Genomic DNA, 17,075 nt, shown 5'->3' on the forward strand with positions numbered 1-17,075 from the left:
TAGAACCTAGGTCATCTGACTCTGAGGCCTGTGCTATTTCCACTAGGCCAAGCTGCTTAAGCGACCTGGAAGTGTTGACGTTGCGAGTTGAGAGATTGATTGGGGTGGCCTCCTGGAGGAAATGTGATTAAAGAAGAGCTTCAAATATGGGTGTGAAGTGGTCTGCAGAATGTAAAGGGGGAGAGGGTCCAAGGAAGAACATCCTGGTTCTTGCTGAATGGAGGGTCCTAGGAAGCATGTTTGTCAGTGCTTAGTGGAGTTTCCCTGTTGTGATAAGGCACCAAGTAGAAGGATGAAGAAAGAATGATTATGTGGACCAAACCTTGAAGCTAAAGCGATGAAGTTATGCAGGTTGTGGAAATACTCTGTCTTCTCCAGATGGTTTATCCTGCTGGGAAGCAACATTCGCAGGCCAACCAACCAGGCAGGTTCCAGTCAGGAATAGCACTGCTCTTGTGCATGGGCCTCAGGCAAATCATGAGTCTCAGGAAGAACTGAAAATGGCACCAGGTGGCAAATAATTATAACCACAACTGGAAGAACAGTGTAGAAGGAACTCTTGGTTAGGTATCCATCATTTTTTGCAGCCCTACCACCCCACAGATCGTTACAACTCAGTGGCACCTGCTTTGTACATAAAAATGCAAAGTACTCTACTATTTCCCCTGTCTTTAATTTATGTTAATATTTGCCTCCTCCATAGACTGTGAGCTCCTTAACAGTAACAACAGCTACAATAATAATCATAATGATGGTAAGCATGTACTATTTGCCAAGCACTGTACTAAGCACAGTCTCTGTCCCAAATGGGGCTAATAGTCTAAGTAGGGAGTAAGATTCAATTCATTTTTTTAAAGATGAGGAAACTGAGGTCCAGAAAAGTTCAGTGACTCACCCAAGAGCACACGGCTGGCAGGTGGCAGAGCTGGGATTAGAATCAAGGTCCTCTCACTCCCAGGCCAGGACTCTTTCCACTATACCATGCTGCCTCCTTTTCCAGGTGTTTAGTACAGTGCCCAGTACACAGTAGACTAATATTCAATAAATAAAAGTGGTTAATTGGTTAAACCACTGAGTTGAGGCTGGTATATGAAGCCATAGGTATATGTGTATGGAAAATAATGGTAATCTGTGAAAGCTATCATGGGTTCAGAATAATAATCGTAATTATGGTAGTAAGCGCGTTCTATTTGCCAAGCACTGTACTAAGCACAGTCTCTGTCCCAAATGGGGCTCATAGTCTAAGTAGGAGTGAGTAAGATTCGATTCATTTTTTTAAAGATGAGGAAACTGATGTCCAGAAAAGTTCAGTGAAATCAGGTTGTGATCTGGGAAGAATCTTAATAAAAATAAAATGTTAGAATAACTACTGGCAATGTTCAGGTTCTTCAGATGCCTCAACACTGTGCATTTAGTCTAGAGCAGAATGCGATTTTCCTTCAATCAATCATATTTATTGAGCAATTACTGTGTGCAGAGCACTGTACTAAGCGCTTGAGATTGCAACGTAACAGGATTGCTAGACACATTTCCTGCCTATAGTGCACTTACAGTGTCATAATAATCATATATTAGTCTTTGTTTTGGTCTTGGTTAATGCCACATTCTCAGTCGTGTTTCTACTTTACAGTGTGGTCAAAGTGGTTTTGGCTCAGAAGACATGAATGGACTAGTGAACTTCCTGGGGCTTAAGAGGAGACAGGACTGTCAGTTTGTTGGAGTAGATCAGTTGAATGGCTCCTATAGCCCCTGGATTCATTTTCCTCCTCCACTGTTCTTTGAAAGAGGATATTCTGGGAAATGGTGTCTTTTCAGGAAGATTGCACTAAAGTTGGCTGCAGCAAGACATGGAAAGTATAAAGCTAAAGCCTCAAACAACCCAGACTTGACTCAGTGGGTAGGGGGCTGGGAGCAGTCAGGATCCATAAATGGACCCCAGATTCTTTAAGGTTCCCCGAAGGAAAGGAACTTTTGTTTTGAACTTCAACCAAAGTGCCATAGAAATGCCAGAGAAGTCAGAGTTCAGTTTTAAAAATGGAATTCAGGATTTAATTTTTTTATGAGCTCTTTACTTCTTTCCCTTAAAAAAAATGTGTACAGTGAAGAGGGGTGAACACATCATCGTTGCAGAAAAATCAGCGTCTGGATTTGTGTCCATACGTTGTACTGCTAGAGATCCATTAAATAGCAAATGACCACTTGAGCAATGCCAAGTAGGCCTCTCACAACCACCTTTCATGTCATAAACTGCCTTACTGGAGTGAAATCATTTGTATCCTTCTCCCTACTCCCGCTTAGTAATCAGGAGAACTCAAAAACCCCTTGAAGGAGTTTTGAGAGAGCTCAGAATGAGAAATATTTGGAACATTGAAGCAGTCAGGCTCCAAAGAGCCAAAAGGACATGACTCCACTAACAATGCACAAAATTGTGAAGCTCTGGTTTGCAACAGAAAGATGAGATTATTTCAAGCCAGGTGGCTTGAGAGAGAGGGTAAAATGTATAGGGTGTTAGCTCTGCTTGGCCATAACCCCAAAATGTGCAACACGTGGGTAACTCTCTTTCCAATTTGTTTACTTCCTAATCTACACACAAGTTCAAAGCCAGTTTGCTGCTCTTGTGTTTTGACTACAATCCACTATATTATCTTGATTTGCAATTACTCTTTCTAGGCATCTTGCTCAGTGCACAGAAATAATCCCACAGTATGCTTGATCAAGGCAGTCTGGGAACCTGGAATGGCATTTGTTTTTTCTTGCTGTTTTCTTCTCTGAAAAGCTTAGCAGTTGAACAAAAATTCAGATTTCATATTCTGTGGAGGATATGGTCATGGAACCCGAGCACTTAGAACTGGGCTCAGTGCTTTGAACATTGCTTGACATATAGTAAGCCCTTAACACTACCGTAATGATAATAATTTATCTCCAAGTGCATATTTAGTTGCTTCCAAAACAGAACTCCTCATCTTTCCACCCAAACCTTGTGCTCTCCTGTGACTTTCCTATCACTATATATAACAATCAACTACCACCTTTTCATAAACCCATAATCTTGGCATTTTCCTCAATTCGTCTCTCATTCATCTCACGCAATCCATCTGGCACCAAAAACTCTCGATTCTACCTTCACAACATCTCTAGAATCTACTCTTAATAATAATAATAATAATAATAATAATAATGTTGGTATTTGTTAAGCGCTTACTATGTGCCGAGCACTATTCTAAGCGCTGGGGTAGACACGGGAATCAGGTTGTCCCACGTGGGGCTCACAGTCTTAATCCCCATTTTACAGATGAGGTAACTGAGACACCGAGAAGTTGTGACTTGCCCAAAGTCACACAGCTGACAAGTGGCCGAGCCGGGATTCGAACCCATGACCTCTGACTCCAAAGCCCGTGCTGTTTCCACTGAGCCACGCTGCTTCTCTTTCCTCTCTCTCCAAGCTGCTATCCCGCTGACCAAGCGCTTACCAGAGCCTGCCTCGACTACTGCGTCAACCTTCTCACTCACCTCCCTGCCTTCTGTCTCTCTGCTCTCCAGTCTGCCCAGATCATTTTTCTGAGAAACCATTCAATCCGTATCTCCTCACCCCTCAAAAACCTCCAGTGGTCACCCACTCACCTCCACATCAAACCGAATTTACTTACGGAAAGGCACTCTTTAAGGCACTCTATCAGCCCTCCCCCTCCAACCCAACTCAAACACTTCACTCTTCTAATACCAACCTACTCTCTATAACTTGATATTGCCTATCTTGCCTCCGGCTTACCATCCCTCCCTGTTCCTGACCGCCAGACCACCACTCTTCCCAGTGTCAAAGCCCTCCTAAAATCACATATCCAAAGGCCTTCCCTGACTAAGCCATCATTTCCCTGACCCACCTTCCCCTCCATGTTGCCTATCCACTGAGATCTGTATCCTTCAAGCACTTGATATCACCCCACCCTCAGCCCCATAGCACTAAATAATAATAATAATGATAATGGTATTTGTTAAGCTCTTACTATGTGCCAAGCACTGTTTTAAGCGCTGGGGTAGATACAAGGCAATCAGGTTGTCCCATGTGGGGCTCCCAGTCTTCATCCCCATTTCACAGATGAGGTAACTGAGGCACAGAGAAGTTAAGTGACTTGCCCAAAGTCACACAGCTGACAAGTGGCAGAGGCAGGATTAGAACTCATGACCTCTGACTCCAAAGCCTGTGATCTTTCCATGCTGCTTCTACAATACTACTACTAATAATTGTATTATTTGTTAAATGCTTACTATGTGCTAGGCATAGTTCTAAACATTGGGGTAGATACAAAATAATTGGGTTGGACACAGTCCCTGTCCCACATAGGACTCACATTCTTAATTCCCATATTGCACATGTGGGACTCAGGCACAAACAAGGTCACACAGGAGAAATGTGGCAGAGCCAGGATTAGAGCCCAGGTCCTAGCCATGTCCACTAAGTTATGCTGCTTCTGTACATCCTTATACTCTGCCATTTCCCCAATCTGTATTGTATTTGAATTTCAGTATCTTCCTCCCCTGTAAGCTGTCAACTCCTTGTAGTAGGAATCGTGTCTACAGATTCAACTGTACTATACTTTCCTAAATGCTTAGTGCAGTGGTCTGCACACAGAAAGCACTCAATCAGTGTCATTCATTGATTGATTGGATCCTCCATCAGAAGAGTCTTTTCATTTCCCTCCCTCTCTTTTAGTAACCATCTGTGGTCCATGTGGTCTTTATGCTGAGTTCACAAGTAGGGGGCTGGAAATTCATCTGAGAAATAGATTCCCCTACCAATTTCCAACCATTAGGTAATCCAGTGGGATGTATGTTTGCATTCTTACATATAACTAATTAAAACAGAGCCAGGGGAATGATGACATTCTTCTAATTAAATTACCCATTTTTGAACAGTGATTTAAAGCTCTTGTGAACTTCTCCACCTGAGTCCAATGATGAAAAGAGTCGATTTCACAGTCCTTGATTATTAAATTGGTCTATGAATAGTTTTAAATTGAACTCAAAAGAGTCTTTTAATTTGTCTGTTTCTAATGAATATTTGTGTGTGTGTGTGTGTATGTGTGTGTGTGTATGTTTTGGTGAAGGGGAAAGGCTAGAGGTACTTAAAAAGGTAACTGGGTACTTTTGTTTGCATTTAGAGTAGATTTTCCCAAGAGGAAACAATTATAGGGAAATCTCTTGGCCAGTTACTTTTCAGGGGCAGGTGAGGTCTTCCTGATATTTGAAGTCTATTTAACTTTTTTAGAAGCAGTATGACCTAGTAGAAAGAGCTCGGGTCTGGGTGACAGAATCAGTCAATCAGTCAATCAGACTATCCATCAGTGGCATTTATTGAGCACTTACTGTGTGCAGGACATGGTATAAAGCGCTTCGGACCATGTACAGTACAACAGAGTTGGTAGTCTTGTTCCCAGCCCTTCAGGGCTCCCTTGTGTTTAGATTGTAGACGGTAGATTATAGGCTCGCTGTGGGCAGGGAATGTGTCTGTTAGAGTGTTATATGTTACTCTCACAAATGCTTAGCACAGTGTTCTGCACACAGAAAGCACTCAGTAAATACGATTGACTGACAGACTGCAGTTTATAGGGAGAGACAGATACTAATATAAATAAATCACGGACATGTTCGTCAGTACTGTAGGGTTAAGGGTGGGTGAATACCAATTGACAGAAGCCTGTGTTCTAATCCCAGATCTGCCACTTGCCTGCTGGGTGACTGTGGGAAATCCCTTAACATCCCTGTGCCTCAGTTTCCTCATTTTATAAAATAGTGATTAAGTACCTGTTCTCCCTCTCAGACTTTGACCCGCTGTGGGGCAGGAACTGTGTCTGACCTGATTATCTTGTATCTACCATAGCACTTAGTGCAAGGCTGGGCACATAGTGCTTAACAAAGACTATTATTATTATTTTCATTATTACTGTTGTTATGGTTTTAAAAACGTTGACATTACATACTAGCAAACTGCCATTTTATGAAAAAATTGATGTTCTTGTTCAATGAATTATGCAGGCAACTGACCAATGGCATTTCATAGTCCCTTTTTTAATGTTTTTTGCTCATATATCTTTGGGGTGTTGTAACAGTTCTCTTTGTGATGGATTTTGTTGTGATTATCTGGCACCCTAAAGGTCTTGATTTTCTGGACTGAGTGGAATATTTGGTGGGGGGAAATATGAGGTGCAATAGTACATCTTTGGCTAACAAGTGTTGCTGCTTTACATTTGAATAAGCTTTGGCTTCAATAAGTGCTTGGCCTGGTAGTTAAGCTTGCACTTGTAGTCTCATTCATTTGCAACAATGTTGGTGATCACATACCCTGTTAGGTTTTCAGAACTTTGTAGGCAACTGCAACATTTGAATTTCCGGAAAATCCTGGTTTGAGTAGCTATTGAGTTGAATGGAAAGTATCCTTGTATGAATCTATTAGGGACTACTGATCCATGAGTGGCATTTCTAAAATCAGAATAAATCCATGGATATGGCACACCTGGTGGATACACACGAATTCCTGCCACCTAATCTTCCTCCTCCTCCGTCGTACCTTCCTCGTGGTTTGCCGTACCGTAAGGAGATATCACCCAGGAGAAAAGTGACCGTGCTCTTATTCTCTCGTAGTGCTCGAGTATTAGAAAAGGCTCGGCAGCAGCTCCAGGAGGAAATGCTCCAGATCCAGAATCAGCTGCTGGAGGAGAAGAAAAAGCGGGACTATAATGAGGCAATGGTCCGACGCCTGCAGAAGCGAAACTTACTACTCACTAAGGTAAGGGGCCAATTTGGAGTTGGGGAGAAGCATCTCAGTGATTGCCTTTACATTTGAATGCACGGCAGATGGCATCTTTAGGACCGAGACTTTCCATAAACTCTTCATCTTCTCGTGGCCTGTTTCGCAGTTGTCTTCATCTGAAGTAATTCTGCAGAAGGCTGAATCTTTCTCTAGGTCCCAGCCTGTTTCTGATGGGTGTCCCTAAGATCCTGGACCACTGAGTCACAAAAGGCTGAGTGTCCCCAAACGGGAAATAGTTGATTAGGGTACCTAGGTCAGGTAGTGAGCACCCTGCAACTCGTATTTTCCAATAAATCTTCAAAGTAGAATGGGTAAAATCTGGTGATATGTCCAAATGTGGCTTTGATGTGGAAGAGAATTTGACTAGGGATGTGAAGAGCAAATTTGACGCTGGGAGTTGAGGATGGGAGTTGAAGTCTACTTGGAGGTAACTTGGTTTTCCTCTAGAAAGCAGGAAATATTTCACCGCTGGGGGTTTTGTCTTACGTAGTTGACTGAAGCATCCTGAGATGTTTGAATTGTTTTATGCTCAGTTCACTGATTTTGGGTCATTGCTGAGTTGAAGAGACTCGAGTATCTGGCTTGCTTGAATGTGAAATATTTTCATACGAGCAGGTTTGGACTCTTGCATTTCCCAAGGAGGACAGAAGACATAGGGGAACCAGAAGGGAAGGCACAGAGCAGAGCCATGGTTTTGGTGAGCTTGCAGTGACTACTTCGAAATATTGGCATATCCTTAAACCCTCACTAATTGGGAAAGAAAACTTGGGCAGTTCTTGATTTTTGGGTAGCAGAACCTGCTGGGAACTTTCCTAATGATTCCTGATGTTAGAGTGGATACATAATACTGAGGAATAACCAGAGCAGGTTGCCTACAATATTTAGTTCCCTCCTTGCTTGTGGAATTACAGCATGCTCCAGGAACCTTATACCCACCCCACTTTTTTGTGTGTGAATATGACTACAGTAATGATGATCTCAAAATATGGAGAATATCACAAAACCACACCTTGACATTGTGGCAGATCCTTTCTGATGGCTTCATCCTCAGAAGTGAAAAAGCCTCTGCAGAATTCATTCATTCATTCAGTAGTATTTATTGAATGTTTACTGTGTGCAGAGTACTGTACTAAGCGCTTGGAAAGTACAGTTCAGAAGATGAATGATTGTGGAGTTGCTGCCTCTTCATGGGGCTCCCTTCCTGCCTGTGATGAGGGTTAAGCCAGTTGTGTTCATCTGTTGCTGTGGTAGTGTTTGTTTTGTTTTATGGTATTTGTTAAACACTTACTATGTGCCAGACACTGTACTAAGAGCTGGGGTAGATACAAATTAATCAGATTGGACTCGGTCCATGTCCCCCATAGAACTCATAGTCTTAATTCCCATTTTACAGATAAGGGAATTATAAGACATAGAGAAGTGAAGTCACTTGCCTAAGGCCACACAGCAGACAAGTTGTCATGGCCGGGATTAGACCCCAGCTCCTCTGATTCCCAAATCCGTGCTTTATCCACTAGGTCTCACTGCTTAGACAGGGGATGTGTTGACCAACTCTACTGTATTGTACTCACCTAAGCCTTAGTACAGTGCTCTGCAAACAGTAAGTGCTTAATAAATGGCAATGTTGATGATGATAGAGCGCTCTTAGTGATGAGTAAATGGCATGGATTTGGTGATGGCCAGCAAAATTCTGGATCTCTTCAGTACTGATAATAATGATTATGGTACTTATTAAGCTCTTACTATTTGCCAAGCAGTGTTCTCAGCACTAGAGTAGTTACAAGTTAATCAGGTTGGACAGAGTGCCTGTCCCATATGGGGCTCATACTCTTATCCCCAATTTACAGATGAAGTAACTGAGTCACAGAGAAGTGAAGTGACATGCCCAAGGCCACATAGGAGGCGTGAGGTGAAGCTGGGATTAGAACGCTGGTCCTTCTGATTCCCAGGCCCATGCTCTATCCACTAAGCCACACTGTTTATCTCCTGGCATCCCAACAGTAGTTGTGCAGCCTTCTTGGCATTTCTGACATCCAGCTCGTGATTCAGATTCTCATTAGTCTCTCATTTGTTTTCATCATGAGGTACCACAAGGTATTTATGATCATTTTGGGCTTTGTGCAAGTAGTTTTTTCAAGCTCTGAATCATTTTCATCAAACCTCTCCTGCTATACCCACAGCCTTGTTGCTTGCCTAGTAAGCGTTATCTCAATGAAATGTCAGTAAGTTATTTAGGCTGGAAATTGTAGTTGGGGTTCCTTGCTTTAAAAAGGCAGCTGTGATGTCACAGATTTTCTTGCAGGTGCCTTCATTTTCCAGGCTCTTGGCACTCATCTTGCTGTGCACAGCCCTGCCCAGGTAATTTCCTCTAAGTTGTAGGCTTTATTACCTCAGCTCTGGACCTGAGCATTGTGAGGCTTGGACAATTAAAATGTTCCTAGCAGGGGCGGGTGAGCAGAAGGATTGTTAACATGCCATTTGAGACTATTGTAAAAGCAGGGAGATAGAAATGTCTATTTTCCACCAAGAACTCACAGCTTCCTCACTCTACGTAAAGGAAGGAGTCCTTGCACAAGGCGCCATTTCAGGCTCAATGCAACCTAAAAATGAGGGCCTAAAGATAAGAAAGCTTGAATCTTTCAGGCTACAGGCTCAATGCAGCCTAAAAACCAGGACCTAAATATAAGAGAGCTTGAATCTTCACTTTTTACTCCCGGGGAAGGGTGGAGGAAGAGCCGGAACTCTGTCTGGGTTCGTTCATAGGAACAAAGGAGACAAGAGATGCCACCGTTTGTCCCAGCATGGCTGTACACAGGCTGGGTACAGAAGCCTCCAGGCTCTTTCTATCTCTCTCTCCCTCCTGGGCAGAGTGGGGTGAATTATACTATCTCCAGGGAGGAAAGGCAGTTGTGCATCGAACGGGTTTAGGCACCATTACCATGTTTGGTGTTTTTTTCGATATGGAGGCGGGGAACTGCTCAGACACAGACCTCCAATGCTGTAGAAGGTCCAGCCCCGCTTCCTTCCCCACATTTTCACTGGCAGCTGGGATCATTCGTCCCAGCACGGCTGTACGCAAGTTGGCTACAGGAGCCCGGGACCTCTTTCTAACTCTTCCTTTTTGCTGAGCAGAGAGGGGTGACCTATGCTATCTCCAGGGAGCAATGCCAATAACCAGGTTCTGCTCTTCTTCCACTGCCTCTGTAGACTTTTCTTTCACTGCCACTGTTCAAGAAAGCTTACTTCTAGTAGGGCTCAGGGCTTGAACCAGACGTGCTGCCTCAGTAGCCAATGGCTTGTGTGGGAGTGGGGAGGAAGCTTCTTTGCATCCAAACCCACGTAAAGTAATCTTAAAATGCTTACTATGGGCCAGTGTAGGGGGTAGATGCAAAATAATTAGGTCAGACACATTCTCTGTCCCTCATGGGGCTCGAGGTCGAAGTAGGAGGGAGAGCAGGTATTGAATCTCCAGTTTTACAGAATGAAGAAACAGAGGTTCAGAGAAGTTAAGCGACTTGCCACAAGGTCACACAGCAGACTAGTGGTAGAGCCAGGATTAAAACCCAGGTCCTCTGACTCCCAGACCTGTGCTCTTTCCACTAGGCCACACCTCTTCTCTATGTGAACCACGTGAGCTTCAGAAGTGTGAAGGATTGAATTGAGGTTAAAAAAAAGGTGGGTTCAGAACTCAGCTCTGCTAGGCTGCGCTTTGAAGGTAGAAGGTAGAAATGAAGTGAAAGAGGGGAAAGCAGACAGAGCTAAAGGACCTTTGAGTGTGGGAGTGTTAGGGTGGTGTGGGGGTCGGGTGGAAGGAGGGCTGTGAATGGAAAGGGGGCAGGAGTGGCACTCCCTACTCCCTTCCTAGCTCTGCTCCAGGGCTGTTCTTAGTTCCTTTCTGCAGTCCCTTTTTTCCATTATTTTGGACCCTTGTGCTCCGAGCCCCAAAGCTGGAAGTTTTGAGGGAGGGAGGTGAGGGAGCTGCAGAGACTTTCTTCATCCTTCACAGAATGGAGGACTCGGGAGACTATAAGCTCCTTATGGACAGGGAATGTGTCTGCTGATTCTGTTGTACTCTCCCAGGTACAATGCCCTGCACTTAATAAACCTTCAGTAAATACCATTGATTGGTTGATCGATTGAGGCTTGGAGCCAATATGACTTCTTTCCCCTTCATGTTTCGTTTAGTGGATTCAGCAGTGGGCTCCTTTAACAGCAATTCAGATTTGCTTATTCATTCATTCAACCGTATTTTTGAGCGCTTACTGGGTGCAGAGCACTGTACTAAGCGCTTGGGAGAGTACAATACAACAATAAACCAACACATCCCTTGCCCACATTGAGCTTACAGTCTAGAGGGGGAGGGTGGCAGAGACAAAAAAGTTGATATCTGTTAGATATAGGCTAGGCAAAGGCAAAAGGGAGAAATTGTTTAGAAAGGCAGCTGAAATGGTCAACTAGAGGTTCCTTTGGCTCCTCTTCTATCTGGCTTTGCCATGGGCTTGGGACTGTGGAGTCAGAGCTAGTCTCCATGAGATCCTCGCTTACCCCTGTTCAAACTTTGCCTTGCTTTAGCACTGTATAATAATAGTAGTAGGAGTGACAGTAATATTTATTAAGTACCTGCTGTGTGCCAAGCACTCTCCTAAGAGCTGGGAAACAAGTTACACAGGTGATAATTACACATGTTTCCTGACACTCGAGGAACTCAAATTTAATAATAAGCCTTAGGTAGGGGAGAGGGTGAGGGTCATCCTCAGGGGAGGATGGTGGGAGTGCTTGATTATTTTTTCCTCAGTGGTCTGATAGGTGGAGGCCAAGGTTGCTCTGGCGCTGCTCAACTCCCTTGCAGCCCCTCCAATTTTCAATTCTCAGATTTCTGCTGTGTCCCTTATCATTTCACGCATATCAACAACAAACTGAGGCTTCTGTCCCAACTCAGAAGGGAGTGTAGGGACAGGCTGCTGAATGACTTTCATTATTTACAGTGCATCCAAAGCTGCCGTTTTGAACAGGCAAGAAAGAAATGAAGAAGCACTGTCACCTCTGAGGGATGATGCCAAATCTGATCAGATAGCTAATTGACTCCCTTTTTGGATGGCCTGAATTACCGAAGCGGGATAAAGAGTAAAATCATTTGGGGAGCAGCCAGAAGTCCTGCTGGCTTTGCTGTTGCTATGGATGCCGGTGCAAAGCAGTGAACACTCTCCCTTTTAAAAAGGAATATTTATCAAGATTTAGTCAGTCTTTAGTCCACTAAATGTTCAAATCCATCAGCTTCAATGTCAAATGATGCCCTTTATATGAAAGACTCAAAAGCTGGTGTTAATTTTAGAGGAGTTGTAATTTTTGAAGCAGTTCGTCTGTTTCTGTGTCGTTCCTGTGTCTGGACTTGTTAAGCTGCTTGAATCGAATTTCCTGAATGTTTTGTTTGAGCTTTTTATTTTTGCTTCCTGCTTGAGGATTTTCTGTCCTTGAAGTTCACTACCCTGATCTCCAAAGGCAGAAAATTTCCATTCTCTCTTTTCTGGCTCAGCAGGTTAATTGATGATTGTATTTTCTGGTTTAAATCTGGCTTCACCTAGACACATGCTTTATTTTGGGGTGTTGGTTTGAGTTAGGGATTAAGTGAGTATTGATTAACTAGCACCGGCTGATTATTTATACCGATTGTCCCTCGAAGGCATATTCTTGAACGATCAATACCAATCGTACGAGTAACTCCTGAGGCTCAGAACTGCAGGGATCCATCAAATGGAGCCGTGTGATTAAACTGTTCATTAAGCATAGCAGATTCAGAATTCATGGCTTGATTTGCCACCTGATTGCTTTGTAACTGGTTTGGATTCCTATAGATGTCTTTGGAGTAACCTCGTTTTAACTTCAGTTGCGTATTAGACATTTTGCCTAGAGTACCTTTAGTGTTAGCCTGGTCTCTCAACTTTGCCTCTTCTTCCGTTTATTTAAAAATTACAAAAATATACATCAAACGTGTTTGTGTGCGCACAAAGCTTCATATCCTCGAGGCCACTGACTATATCAAGCATTTCCTCTAGATGTAGACTCATCGTGGGCAGGGATCATGTCTACCAAATCGGGAGTATTGTACTCTTCCAAGTGCTTAGTACAGTACTCAGTAAATACCATTGATTGATTGGGTCTTCTCAGCTTGCCTACAATGTTAGACTTGCCTCTTCCCGTAGCAATTCTCTAGTACATCCACGGTCCATGTGGGGTTCCGAGTGTGAGATAGTGCCTGATATCATGCTAAAATACTCTATGCCGATTTCTGGTCCTTGGTTCTGTATTTTCACCTTTAGGTCTTATTTGCACGCTTGACATTTAAATAATGTGTTTGGAATGTGCAGTTTTATTTTGAGACCTTTATTAAGCATCTCCAGTCTAAGGGTTTAATTGTTACTGATAGCTAAGAGTATAATTACCTTGGTAAAATATCATGACTATATTAAGCAAATGGAAATTGGCTTCTAGGATTGGGTGAACACAAACCATTTTCTCATTTGAAACGGGCTATTTCAAGAGTGCTAGTAATATTCAGCACTTGCAGAATCACGTTATTTATAGAAAATGAATAACAAGAATAAATTTCCAGAAGGACATAATTTGTTGAAAAGAAAAACTCACAAAATCCCCCCAAATATCTCCAAATTGCAAGATTATTGGTGATCTAGACTGTAAGCTCATTATGGGCAGGGAATGTGTCTGTTATGTAGTTATTGTAATAATAATAATAATGGTATTTGTTAAGCGCTTACTATGTGCCAAGCACTGTTCTAAGTTTTGGGGTAGATGCAAGGTAATGAAGTTGCCCCTCATGGGCAACCTCTTGTCTTAATCCCCATTTTACAGATGAGGTAACTGAGGCTTAGAGAAGTTAAGTGATTTGCCCAAAGTCACCCAGCTGATAAGAGATGGAGCCAGGATTAGAACCCATGACCTCTGACTCCAAAGCCCATGCTCTTTGCACGAAGCCACACTGCTTCCAAGTGCTTAGTACATTGTTCTGCACATGGTAAGCACTGAAGAAATATGATTGACAGAATGACTGTCTCAAACCAAGCTCACTGGAGGGGGGCAGATGTCATAATTCAAGGAGGAGCAGTTCCCGCCCCCAGAAAATGTGTAAATTGAGCCAAGGGTTGACATTGATATTAGTCGAATTGCAAGCAGTCAGGAGTCCAATTATGCAATTGAGGTTTGCCTGAGGAAAGCAGTATTTTTTAGTGAAGGAGTTGGGGACCTAGAGGCTGCAGCCTGGCAATGAATTTCTTTCCCCTCAAAATGGTTGTACCATAATAATAAGGAAATTCCTTGTTGTAGTTCTATAGCACAAGTCTTAGAGGGGCTTAAAGCATTTTCATCTTTCCAACCGTGATTGTGAAAGTCTGAGTATGAAGAAAAGTTTTGGAAAGTCTTAAGTGGATTGGTCATCTGCAGTCAAGATGGGTGCAAGAAATGTACCTTGGAGGAGTTCAGGGAGGGTTTGATAAACAAAGAGAGTGATTCTCATTGCTCATGATCCTTCCTGAATGATTCCAAGTTTCAAAGGGAGACTGAAGGAAAGGCACAGACAATTTCATGGCAAGATTTCATAGAACATTTTTGGCAATCCATTGGAATGTCTAGCTGCCAATCCCCATTTGTGCACCTGCCCCTCCCCTCAATGCCTTATGAAACCATCATAGCCTAAGGAAAAAGCGCAGACCTGGGAGTCAGAGGACCTAGTTTCTAATCTTGGCTCCGCCATCTGTCTGCTGTGTGACTCTAGGCAAGTCACTTAACTTCTCCGTATCTGTTACCTCATCTGAAAAATGGGAAATGAGTTGGTGAAGCCTCATGTGGGACAGGAACTGTGTCCAACACGATTATCTTGTGACTGTCCCAGTGTTTCGTACAGTTCCTTTTACATAGTAAGTGCTTAACAAGCACCATTAAAAAAAGTTACAATGCGAGCCAATTACACAACAAAATTCCAGCACTTTACTCCAGAAAAAGAGTATTTAACAAAAACCACATTCCAGAACACATATTAACTCTAATGGTAAAGTAGAGAAATGTACAGCTCATCCCGGTATTGTGCTGATTTGACTTTGAGTCCACCCCTCAGGTCCCTCATCTACAGAATGGGCACTCACTGCCTCCTACTTAGACCGTGAGCTCCACGTGGGACTTGATTATCTTTTGTCTTCCCCAGCGCTTAGTACAGTGCATGGCACATAGTAAGCATTTAACAAAGGTGTAATTATTATTCATTATTACTATTGCTGCTCTGGCTCAGATGCTTACTGGGATGTTGTGGACAGAAGATTCCTAATAATTATTCAGACTCTAGGTTTTTTTTTTAATCATTTCATTCTTATAGACGCAATTCCGTTAGTTTCAATTATTGAATAGGGCAAAAATTAACAAGAAGGTAATTTTCCTCACCTTTCAGTCTATTGGTTAGTCAGAATTGAGCAGTGCTGTCCTTGTTGGTTGTGGAAGAGCTTGCCTGCTTTGAGACAAGGAAGTGAGAACTTGATAGAACCCTTGCTGTGAGTTCTTTTATTCCAGTCAGTGTAAGTTGCACAGTCTCTGAAACTCTCAGGGTCATTAGGAAGAAGGCAAGCTATAATAATTCAGGTTCCTATAAGTCACTGAGAATATTTGATGCTTTACAAGGGGAGTCACGGACCTTGTGAGTATTATTTGCTGTTTAGAATTTAAATGCCCTTGAAATATTGCCTTAATATCTCCAGTTCGATTTAATGGGTGAGAGATGCCGTAACACCACAAAGATATGTACTTTGTTGAAAGGAGCACAGGGGAGTGATTGGGAACTTGAACCAGGTGCCTTTCTCATGAGCAATAAAAGAGGTGGCAGTGTCCTCTGTCTCTGAACCCAGGTCAAGAAGGTTTTCGCTTTTCTGTAACCTTGTGTGGTTCTGCTTCAGTTAAAGGATGTTTATTCCAAATGTCGCGATGTTGAAAATTTGATTCTTCCGAGAACAGTAATACCATCGTATAACACCTCCAAATCATTAGATTAACACATACTAATCAGAAATGTCAGTGTATATGGAGAAAGTCCTGTAATAATAATTGTCGTATAAAGCAATTCGGGGACTGTATGTTTCTCCTTGGATGAGAGCCGCTCTTTAAAAAACAATTCTTCAGGCATGTTCAGGCAGTATGTATGTCATGTTTGGCTTTTATGAAAAATAATTTTCTCACTGCTGTCATTGTGTTTATCATGTAGTAAGCATCCTCAGTGAGTATGCTTACTCACATGCTAAAGGGAGTGCTGTGAAGAACCTGCCAAAGGCAGTGTCCTTTTTCTCAATAAAGCTTGTATTCTCTAAGCACTGTGTTTCTGCTTTCCCTGCATCATAGAAAGTCTATCTTTGGTAGTCCTGCATAGGGTTACATAGGTTGAAGACAGCCAAACACACAGATTATGAGTTCTTTTTGAGTTCTGCACTTCGTTTATCCCGTCCATTCTCAGAAAACATGCACTGACCCAAGATTGTCACTGAGGCCTATGTCAGACATTTAAAGCTTTAGGTGATGAGAAGTTCATTCTTTGCTAGATTTTGATCTCAGTTTGGTGCTTTTATTTTTAAACCCCAATAAACAGATCTAGTGGCTCAGAGTAGCTGTGCTTGAAAGATCTGCAGTTTGTGGATCATCAACAGTCAGTCAGATTTATTGAGTGCCTACTGTGTGCAGCGCACTGTACTAGACACTTGGGAGAGTACAGTGCAACAGAGTTGGTGGACACGTTCCCTGCCCATCATGAGCTGGCTGTGAAACATCCCAGCTGTTTCCACTGGAGAAAAGTGGCTCTCTCATTTGGTGGTGATTTGGTAGTTCTTTTTAGTGGAAAGTCAGCATTGAGTGGTAGGTGTGAAGCTTCTCAGAGCTGGTTTCATTCAGGATGGCTATGATTCACGTACTGTCCTTGTGGGCTTACACTAGATATGAGTTTCCTTATTTCCCAGAGTGTAATATTATTCCCAGTTGCAGTAACTAACCCCTCCGAAATACTTGATTTTTTTCTGCACTAAATTCCTTAGTGCAAACCCAAGACTTTTAGCTCTGGTTTTCAAGTAACTCCACTGGGTGTCTCCCGGCCTCAAAACAGGATAGTGTGAATGGCTGGAATCCCTCACTGTAGGTGATGTGAACGGAAACTTGTTCTGTATGTAAGTGAGCTCTGGTAGTAATTTTTACTCTTAAAATTGAATGGGCTTCAAGGCTTCAGGATAGT

General features: G+C 42.8%; 1 protein-coding gene across 1 annotated transcript in view; it reads left to right on the forward strand.

The window, feature by feature from the left end:
• Positions 1 to 17,075, forward strand: part of MAD1L1 (mitotic arrest deficient 1 like 1) — a 575,141-nt gene that overhangs the window by 171,939 nt on the left and 386,127 nt on the right. Inside the window, exon 11 of the mRNA XM_029056371.1 lies at positions 6,640 to 6,784. Coding sequence (XP_028912204.1) covers positions 6,640 to 6,784 — 145 coding nt within the window. The remainder of the gene's footprint in view (positions 1 to 6,639; positions 6,785 to 17,075) is intronic.

Source organism: Ornithorhynchus anatinus, chromosome 2 (assembly GCF_004115215.2).
Source record: "Ornithorhynchus anatinus isolate Pmale09 chromosome 2, mOrnAna1.pri.v4, whole genome shotgun sequence".
Taxonomy (NCBI): Eukaryota; Metazoa; Chordata; class Mammalia; order Monotremata; family Ornithorhynchidae; genus Ornithorhynchus; species Ornithorhynchus anatinus.